This window comes from Streptopelia decaocto, assembly GCF_964273445.1.
Source record: "Streptopelia decaocto genome assembly, chromosome: 22".
Lineage (NCBI taxonomy): Eukaryota > Metazoa > Chordata > Aves > Columbiformes > Columbidae > Streptopelia > Streptopelia decaocto.
Window position 1 is genome coordinate 2,555,582 of NC_138677.1, and position 10,026 is coordinate 2,565,607.

Consider the following 10,026-nt stretch of genomic DNA (forward strand, 5'->3'; position numbering starts at 1 on the left):
ACGGGGAATGTGGGGATGCTGGGGACACCCTTGGGTCACCCCCAGCACCCTTGGGTCCCCCCAGCACCCACGTCACGAGCGCAAGGGGCTCAGCCAGGGCATCCCCCCCACGTTGGGACACGCGCTGCCCCCTCCACGGCCATCAATGGAGCTGCCGATGCCACCGCCACGGGGTGTCCTGCCAGCGTGTCCCCAAGGGTGGGGGTGGCTGGGAGTGGGACCTGGGAGGGTTTGGGGGTGCTGGGGTGATTCTGGGGCTGGTGTCACACAGCACCCATGAGGGACATCAGCACCCACAGGGGACACCAGCACCCACAGGGGGACTGTGTGTCCAAGCACCAGGCTCTGGGGTGGGTGCCAACGCGCAGCCCACCCAGGGGGCTCGACCCCCAGCACAGCCCCAGGCACCCGCCACCCCCAAAGCGGGCACCCCGAGGCCAGGCCAGCCCCGGTGACACCCTGCGCTTCGCCGTTGTCCCCCTGGAACCGTCCCCTGAGCCCCACTAAACTCATTAGCGGTGGCGAACGTCAGCAGGGCAGGAGCCGAGCGCCAAATGCAATTACGGTGCCCGTCTCGCTTTCTCTGTGTCCCCCGGCCTCATCGCAGCCCCATTTATCGCGGAGGCGGCGGGAGGGAGGGGGACGGTGACAGTCAGAGCTTATCTTGGGCTGAGCCCGTCCTGCTCCTGCGTTGATTTATGGCTGCGAGGGACTCCCAGCACCGCCACTGCAATTACGGGCTGTTCAAACCAGGGCAGGGGACGGGCGGAGGGTCAGTGCCTGCGCACGGCTCCGCCGGCACGGCCTAGGAAGTTGGGGTGCCCAAGGAGCACCCTGTGTCCCCAGGCAAGTGATACGGGACCCCCAGGCACAGGGCTGGGCTCAGAGGTGGTGGGATGGGTGCCTGGCCCCCAAGAGAGGTACAGGCAGGGCTGTGACACCTGGGAATGTCCCTGTGCCCAAAGGCTGGGGACAGCGAGGACGCTGCCCAGCTCCGCTGTGTCCCTGCTGGGACAACAAGCCCAGGTGGGCGGGAAGTGGGGGTCAGAGCCCAAGTGTCCCAGAGCACCCCGGGGACCTCTGCGCACAGGGGGTGGTGACACCCGCCTTGCTCAAAACATGGGGACAGGTGGTGGCAGCAGAACAGGGGGTGGCAGCGGGACAAGGTGGTGGCAGCAGGACAGGGGGGTGGCAGCAGGACAGGATGGTGATAGCAGGATGGGGGGTGGCAGCAGGACAAGGGGGCAGCAGGACAAGGGGTGGCAGCAGGACAAGGGGGTGACGGCGGGACAGGATGGTGGCAGCAGGATGGAGGGGTGATAGCAGAAGAGGGGGTGTCAGCAGGAAAGGATGGCAGCAGCAGGACAGGGCTGTCAGCAGGACAGGATAGTGGCAGCAGGACAGGGGTGTCAGCAGGACAGGATGGTGACAGCAGGACGGGGCTGACATGCCCGTTGCCGACACGCAGCCACGGCCCCCCCCAAAAGCTCATTGGGGGACGCTGGGGAAAAGCCCGAGCGCGCTCACCAGCTCCGCTTGCGTGCGCTGAACTTTACCCAGCGCAGCCGTGCCCCGGCATCCCAACGAGCTGGGGACGGGACGGAACCGGCAGCGCTCGCAGGCGCGGAGCCGCGGGAGCTGCTACAATTAGTGGTTTATTAAAGCGGAGGGGAAGCGCCGGCACCCGCTTCCCCCCGGGAAACCGCCCGAGGAAACTCAAACAGCAGCAAATGAGGTCGGGGGAGGCGGGTCCCGGGGGGCGTCAGACCCTGAGATCCAAACCGGGGGCGACGCACGAGCGGTGACGGCACAAACTGGGGTGAGGACACCTCCCCCAGGTGAAACGGGGGGCCCAACGTCACCGGAGTCCCACCGTGGGGACCCGCAGCAGGTGATGAGGAGTTAAAGACGCTTCTTCGCTCCAGGTTTCCCAAAGCACAGTCTCAGGCACAAATTCCAGAGATTCCTCTTATATAATTTATCGGAAAGGTGCAGCGGCCGGTGCCGCTGGAGAGGGACTCCGAACAAACAAATCCCTGGGCAACTATACCCTGAAAATCCAAGTTTCCCACCCCCCACGCACCAATTTGGGCCAATTCTAATATTATCTCTGCGGGCGCTTGTCTCTCATTGACCAGCCTGGACATCAATCAGGTGCTGTCCTGTCTGTTCTCCCAGCTGCTATTTGCACCTGCAGCTGGGAAGCTGAAAAAGTCCTTGGCAAGAGCCAAAACCTCAGTGAGTTCCCACATTCTGCTGGTTTTCATCTCTAGATGCGTCTTTCCTTTTCTCATTTCTGGGGGTGCAGCTTCTGCTGCCAGTCCCAGCTCCCTTCCCCGGCTCCAAGTGGCTCTGGGACCCTCCTTTGCTTAAATAAGTAAAAAATGGGACGTATCAAGGTGAAAGTTTGCAGCTTGAGGCCTAAGGCTACGGCAAATGGAGTTATGCTAAGCGAGTTCTGTATTAGCAGTTTTAAAGCGAGTTCTGTATTAGCAGTTTCTAAGCAAGCTCTGTAAGAAGCAGCAAAGCAACTCACGCAACAGCCCTGCCCTGTCATGCTTGCACAAGCCTCTCAATTGTACAGGCATAACGATTCAATAAAGCAAGGCTTAAGACAGGTTAAGTCAGTCCTAACGGGGCCTTGTCCAGGGGCCGCAGCCACGTGAGGTGACGGTCCCAGGCCACAGGCACAGCTGGTGGGTAAGAACCTGAGCAGGAAGGAAGGAGATGGTGCCGGAAAAGAAAACAAACACCCTCCGTTCACCTTGGGAAGTCTGCAAGGAGCCGCCTCATCCCAGCGTCTGCATTCAGCCGGCAAAGCTCATTAAGAGACGTGGCCTTTCGGTGCCCTTTTCAAACCTGGGAATTCAGGCATCTTGCGCGACAAAAAGAAGAGGTGAATTAAGAGATGAGACGCCGGAGGAGAAGGTACGACAGCCCGGCCAGCCCGGCCAGCGCCGTGCCCAGCGCCAGCCGTGCCCAGAGGAAGTGCCGCGAGCCCTCGAGGCGGGCGTGCAGCCGCAGGACCTGCCGCCGGGTGCTCTCGCGGTCCCCCGAGTTGTCGATGACGTGACTCGCCAGCTCGAGCTTCTGGTCCAGCGGCAGCTGGGCGGCCACACGAGCTTCTGCCTGCGCCTGGGACAGCCCGTTCCTCCGCATCAGCCGGGAGAGCTGCGTCGGCGGATCACTGCGGGACGGGAGGGCGGCACTGAGGTGGGGTGCCCCCCGCAATGCTCCCCGCTTCATTTCAGAGCTGGCGCAACCATCCTGCGCTCAGATCGGTGGAGCCAGCACCTCCAGCGCTGCCTGCGCTGACCCGCTGCGTGTTTTCAGTGTTCCCATGGCCCGTAATGCCGGGGCAGTACCCCAAACCCTGCCCTGCCGTGGAAAGCCCAAAGACAGAGATCTCCCCTGTACAAGGGTGCCGGGTTTTGGGGAAACCTCAGTAAGAAGCCCCTGGTACACTGGGATAAAGAAGGTGTCGCTTCTCACGTCTACAGAAAAGAGGAGGCTCCGGGGCTGGAGCCAAATCCTCCCTGGAGTAGGAGGGACGTGACAGTCCCCTCAGCCTCCAAGAGAGGTGGCAGCATTACGGTTCACATGGCACTTACCAATAAACCAAGACCGTGTATTTCATAAACTTGGTCAATGTCTTGGTCTCGAAGAGCAGAGGGATGTCGAGGATCACATAGTGGTAGCCTGCAGAAATGACAACACCCCCCCAAAAAGGTGAACAGCGTTACTGGGGTCCCCAAACCCCCCGCGGCCACAGCTGCGCCAGCGAGCGGGAGAGCTCTGCGGCTCCGCGGTTACAGCGAGAGGAGAGCACAGCCCGCTCACCCTCCTCCCTCTTGGAGGGAGGGAACAGTTTCATTCCAAGCTTCCAGAGGAGAAAGCAAAAAACCAAACAAAACCAACAAACCCTAACCTGAACAATCTCAGCCCAAAGGTGAAGCTGCAGAAATATAATGAGGAGCTGAAAGGAGACGCTCGAACGACAGCGGCTGTGCACAAGCGGCCGTCACGCCGCCGATGCTGCCTCTCCAGGGGAGCGGTGCCCACAGCAGAACCCGCTCTCCTCCGCATCTCCAGCGTTCGCCAGGCTGCCGGCATTTCAACCCGTGTTTCCCAGCTCAGTTTTCTTCCCTTTTTGGAAAGCTTTTGGCTAAACGGTTCCATTTTTCCAAAGAGAGCAAGGAAACCCTTGCAGACCTGGCACAGCCGTGACACTGAAATGCAGGGCTGCTTCCAGGCACAGCCCCAGGTCCTGAAACCTCACCAAAACCTCACCAAACCTGGCCACAAATGCCTCCACCACGCAGAGCAGCCTGTGAAGGGGAACTCAGTGTCCCCCTGGACCACTCAGCCCACCCCAGGCTCCCCACGTGCCTCTGCCCTTCGCAAGCGCCATTTGGGGACGTGGGGTGCACCCCATGAGCCTGGGGGAGTGGGACAGGGGAGAGGAAAGCTCTAAGTCAGGACTTTGCCCCCCTGTGTGTCCCCTACCCGTGGGGACACCTCCCGTTTCGCTGCTGTCCCCTCTTTCTAACCCAAACCCCCCAAAGCGAGCTGGACACGGCAGCAAAATCCTTGACAAAGACACCATCGTCCAACAAGGCGCCGTTTTACCGGCGTCTCCGCCCGGAGCGGCTTCTCGCTGCCCTCCACTTTGATCGATAAGAGCTTTCCTCACACAGCGATCCTCGGGGACAAAATCCAGCTATCCCAAATCATTAAAACCTGACTAATGAGGACAAAGCAGCCTGCTGAAGGCACCCGGCGCTCTCGCCGAGGGGCAGGACGGCATCCGCAGCCCCGGGTTCAAGACTCCATCTCTAGCTCCCGGCTTTCCTGCCTGTTGCTTCCTCCTCCTCCTCCTCCTCGCCCCACAGCAGCCCCGGCACCGGCCTATTCAGCTGTCACAGGGCTCAGCTTTGATAAGCTCCACAAAACCAGCCCGACTCTATTAAGACGTCCTTCTGTCTACGCGGAGACCTCCAAACCAGCTGGTGATCTTATCTGGCATTTGATTAGACCAAGTTTGACAGCTGTATTTGTTATATTTATCAGGGGAAAAAAAGCGGGACTTTGGAAAGCACGGCTGTCAGCCCGTTTCTCACCTTATCGAGACTAAAAAGGGCTCCGCGGCTTTCACGGAGGGAGGGTGGGGGCAGGGAAGAATATTTGGTGATTTCAGCAGGTGTGACATTATCCGGTAAGTGATCTCAGAGAGGCCTCGCAATGCTTTTCTCAGGCCCTGCAGATGTACTTTAAACCACACAAGAGAAGGCAAAGGGCAGCAGCGAAAGGCAGGAACGAATCCTCCAAACGCCGACGCAAAAGGCCACCGGTGGCAGAGCACAAAGGGCATCGCTCAGCGCTGCTTCCTTTTCTCTTTCCCTGTCCCCAGTTTAAAGCCAAAGGCAGAGCGAGCGGTGACGGCTCCTGCCGAAGTCTCGTGGTGCTGGGACGCGGCTCTTACCTCGCACAAAATACTTCAAGATCTGCTTCAGCATCTCCTTCAGGATCTCCGGGTGGGTGATGGAGTTGAGCAGCTGCCGTTTCTCCGGCTGGGAGAAGATGATGTTTCCTAGAGCCTCGCGGTTTATCTCTCCGTTCGCCGAGAGGATCTCGGTGCCAAAGCGACGCACGATCCGCCCGTAGGCCTTGCGGTGGGGCCGCACCACTGAGAACGTTAAACAGCCGGAGGTTAGAGCCGGTTTTAAAGCGCAGGCGGCGTTCGCATCAGCGATCGGCCTCAAATGAGTTTTGCTCATTAAATAACCGAGCCGATTCTCCTCGGCTCGGCGCTGCACCTGCTATCGGCACCGCAGGGAAGCGGCTCCACAAACACCCACCCAGATCGGCCAAAACGGGGCTGCGGGGCCAGGAGTCGAGCAGGGAGACCCTAAAGGGACCAGGAGCAGCGTCAGGCTTATTTTGGCCGAAAACTCCAGTGCTGGGTGAACACAACCAGGCTGCTCCTAAGTGGTTTTGAACATTTTTTTACCATCTTTTGCCTCAGCCACCAAATTCTTCAGCAGAATGAACACAGAAACCTCCCAAAAGATCAATTCCTAATAGGTATTTGCAGGGACTCTGACGTGACATGAATGTATGATTTTCAAACCACCAAAAAAAAACCCCACCAACAAAAAGACGCAGTAATAAAACCATAATTAAGATCAAGCTGAGGGGAACCACAGAGCATAACAGACCGTATATAATTTTCTCTCCAAAATCCAGGGATGTTGCCACAGGTTGTAACCTCAGGCCAACCTAATAAAAGTCTTTAAGACCAATTTCTTTCTGCCATGGAATTTCACACCGAGGCAGTTTCAGGACGGGCAAAATCCGTCCAGGAAATAAACACATATAAAAAAGGAATTGGAGAAAAATGAAGTGATTGGTAGAAAACCGACACTGAGTATCTGTATTGTTTTCCTACCGTCTCCGAGGGCTTTTAGCACCTCCAGCAAATTTTCCACACCTCCATGGGAATTACAGTGCAATAAAATGTTAAGAGCATCACGGCTTTCGGTGGCTACACGGTAAGTTCTTCACCAAACAGAAAAAGTGCAGGCACTTCAAAATGACACCTCCTGCACCACGGCTCCGCTGCAGACCCGAAACCCTCTGCATACCAAATCAGCAGCCCCTCCTGGAGCCAGCGTCGCTCTCCTCGGCATCCCGGCCGTAGCGGGGGATTAACATCTCGCCCCATAAATCGCACAGGTCATCGGGGAGAGCAGCGCTGGCTCCAGCGCTGCTGAGGAGACAGATCTGGATTTCGGGGGCTTTTCGGTAGCCAGGGCAGCGCGTTTGCAGAGCGGTGAGAGGCGGGTGAGCTGAGCAGCACAGACTGAATCCCCGGGATCAGAGAATCACAGAATCGTTTGGGTTGGAAAAACCCCTCAAGATCATCAAGTCCAACCATAACCCACCCCCGGCACTGCCCCATGTCCTGAGAACCTCATGTCCGTCTGTCCAACCCTGCAGGGATGGTGACTCCAGCACTGCCCTGGGCAGCCTGTTCCAATGCCCCACAGCCCTTTGGGGAAGAAATTGTTCCCAGATCCAACCTCAACCTCCCCTGGCGCAACTTGAGGCCGTTTCCTCTGCTCCTGGCGCTTGTTCCTGGGGAGCAGAGCCCAACAAACTCCATGCTACAACCTCCTTTCACGTTTGGATATTTGGATCCTCTTTTTTTTCGGCACAAGACATTTTGTAGACCAATCTCTAAGTATTCACAACCAAGCAACATGCAGCACAGAGGGAAATTCTCTTTCAAGCATGTTAGTGATTCACATGTCAGGTGTCCTGGGGCTTGTGGGAGACACCAGATCCCACTTTACAGAAAACTGCACTTATTTTGCCCAGAAACATTCAAACTTGGGAAGTGTTGCAGTCCAGAAGAGGAAAACTCAGGGCAAAATCTCCCCAAGGTGTTTATTAGGATATGATTTTTTTTTTCTTTATTAAAAATACATCCTATTTCCACTCCCTCCTGAGACATCGGCTCCACGCGGCTTCATCGAGTGGGAAACGCTTCATCGAGCGTACCCAGAGCACCCTCTGCCGTCTGCGCTTCCCCGCATCAAACCCAGTTGTCAGGGGAACCGCCGGGAGAAAGATCAACTGCGCCAAACTCACCCTCTCTGGCAATCGCATCGGCATCGATCACGGCGCAGCCCAGTTCCCGCAGCACGTCCACCACCGTGCTCTTCCCCGACGCGATTCCGCCCGAGAGTCCGACCAGGAACATCGTGCTCTGAAAAGGAAAGAGAAAATGCCTGAAGACGGTTTGTTCCATCAAGTTTGTTCACGTCGTGCGCAGCAAATATTAATCCCAAACAGGCAACTTCACTCAAAGCTCATCTTCATACGTTCTCAAGGCGTTGTCAAGACTTTATGATGGTTTTGGCACCTCTCTGAGCTGGGGACACTTGTTTTACAGACTGAAGAACAGTGTTAGGTTAAATGAAGCCTCCCTGGGCCCTCCTGACTCTGGGTGCGCAGCTCAAGCTGCGAGTTACCTGCAGCAACATAAACCCGCTGCCCTTTGGCACCTGTTCTTATCAAACCACAGCCTCACCCACAGCACCCTAAATCGGCGAGATTTCGGGCAGGGTTGTCGAGGGTGACCCAGGATCAGTCACAAAAGGGAAGCATTCAGATAACAGCTTGGTCCAGGTGAAGAAAAGTGGGGCCAATTGACGTTCAAGAAGGACAAGTGCAGGGTCCTGCATGTGGGTCACAACAACCCCATGAACGCTGCAGGCTCAGGAGGAACAGCTGGAAGGTGCCTGGGGGTGTTGGTGAGAGCGGCTGAACGTGAGCCAGCGTGTGCCCAGGTGGCCAAGAGGCCACAGGATCCTGGCTGGTACCAGCACTGGGGTGGCCAGCAGGCCCAGGGCAGCGACCGTCCCTGTGCTGGGACCTGGGGAGGACAAACCGCCAATCCTGGGGCAGTTCTGGCCCCTCACGCCAAGAAAACCCTTGAGGTGCTGGAGCGAGTGGAGAGAAGGGAACAGAGCTGGTGAGGGGCTGGAGCACAAGTGTGATGGGAGCGGCTGAGGGACCTGGGGGGTTCAGCTGGAGAACAGGAGCTGAGGGGAGACCTTCTGATCTCTGAACTGCCTGAAAGGAGCTTGGAGCCAGGGGGGTCGGGCTCTGCTCCCCAGGAACAAGCGCCAGGAGCAGAGGAAACGGCCTCAAGTGGCACCAGGGGAGGTTGAGGTTGGATCTGGGAACAATTTCTTCCCCAAAGGGCTGTGGGGCATTGGAACAGGCTGCCCAGGGCAGTGCTGGAGTCACCATCCCTGGAGGGCTGGACAGACGGACATGAGGTTCTCAGGACATGGAGCAGGGACAGGGCTGAGAAGAGACCATCACCCTCCACGCTCCGACCTCCTCTCCAATAACCGCAGTTTGTCAGCAGCTCTCAGTCCCGTGGCAGCTGCGGTTCAGCAGCGGGAGGAGCAGGAGGCGGCGCAGCCACGGGCGCTTCTCCTTCCTCGGCGCCCGGCGAACAGACGGGGTGACTCCAGCAAAACGAGGGGAACTCGAAGGGAACCGGAGCGGCGCCGGCAACGACCAGCGGAGCTTTGGGGAGGAGACCAAACCCCGGCTGCGCTGCCGCTTCCCGTCACGGGCTCGGGGCGATGCCGCGGCCGCGGGTTTATGGCAGCAGGTTCAACCCGCGCTCCCGCAGGTTCATCCGCCCTCTGCCACCCCCACGGGAGAACCAGCCCCTCGGTGGCGCCTCGCGGGGGGAGGCTCCGCTCGCGTGGTTTAAAAACACACAAACCCTGCCCGTGTGGAGCAAACACGGGTGTGACAGATGGAACGAGGAGCCAAGGAACAGTTTTCCCCCAAACGCACCGTTTTCTGGTGTGTTTGCCCCGCGCCGGGAACCCGAACAGGAGCCAGAGGCGGCTCCGGCGGGAAAACCCCGCGCGTGGTTCGAGCTGCGGAGCGGGGCCGCGAGGAACCGGAGCCACGCGGGGCCAGGACGGCGCCCACAGTGTCCCCGAGCTCCTCCCGCTCCTGAGCGGGCCCGGAGCGCTGACACACCGGGGGTTTGGCTGGAGGACGCTGCGATTAAAAGGCAAAATCATGAAATACTCGTTACGTGGGGGCGGAAAAAGCCGCCGCCGCCATGAACCGCCCCGGGTGCGAGGGCCGGAGCGGGTCCCCTCAGGGCGCCCTCACCCACTCACCCTCCGCCCGGCTTCACGGGCAGCGCAGTGTCCCGCGCGCCTATTGGCTGGTAGGAAGTGGGGTCCCTGTCCCAACCAATCGGCGCTGCGCTCATTGGGGTCGATCCGCCCTCTCGGGCAGGAAGCGGGTGGGAGCGCAGACACCGCGGGCTCAGCGGGGGACGGGAGGCGGAAGGACGGACCGCAGTTCGCCGCCGCGGCGGGCGGCCCCGCGCGGCTGCTCCGGTGTGAGAGCGCTCCCGCCCCCGCAGCCCCGCCCCGGGACGCCCCCAAAGGCCGACGGGAACTGTAGTCCCGGTCGCAG

The 10,026-nt window shown here is 59.0% G+C and overlaps 1 protein-coding gene across 1 annotated transcript; it reads right to left on the reverse strand.

Annotated features, from left to right (window-relative positions):
- Positions 1 to 1,691: 1,691 nt before the first annotated feature.
- DCAKD (dephospho-CoA kinase domain containing) lies at positions 1,692 to 10,010 on the reverse strand. Its single transcript, XM_082071096.1, has 5 exons — positions 9,723 to 10,010; positions 7,654 to 7,771; positions 5,483 to 5,686; positions 3,612 to 3,699; positions 1,692 to 3,187 (listed from the first exon to the last, which is right to left on the reverse strand). The coding sequence occupies exons 2-5, from the start codon at positions 7,763 to 7,765 to the stop codon at positions 2,902 to 2,904; spliced, it is 690 nt and encodes a 229-aa protein (XP_081927222.1). The 5' UTR covers positions 7,766 to 7,771; positions 9,723 to 10,010; the 3' UTR covers positions 1,692 to 2,901.
- Positions 10,011 to 10,026: the final 16 nt, after the last annotated feature.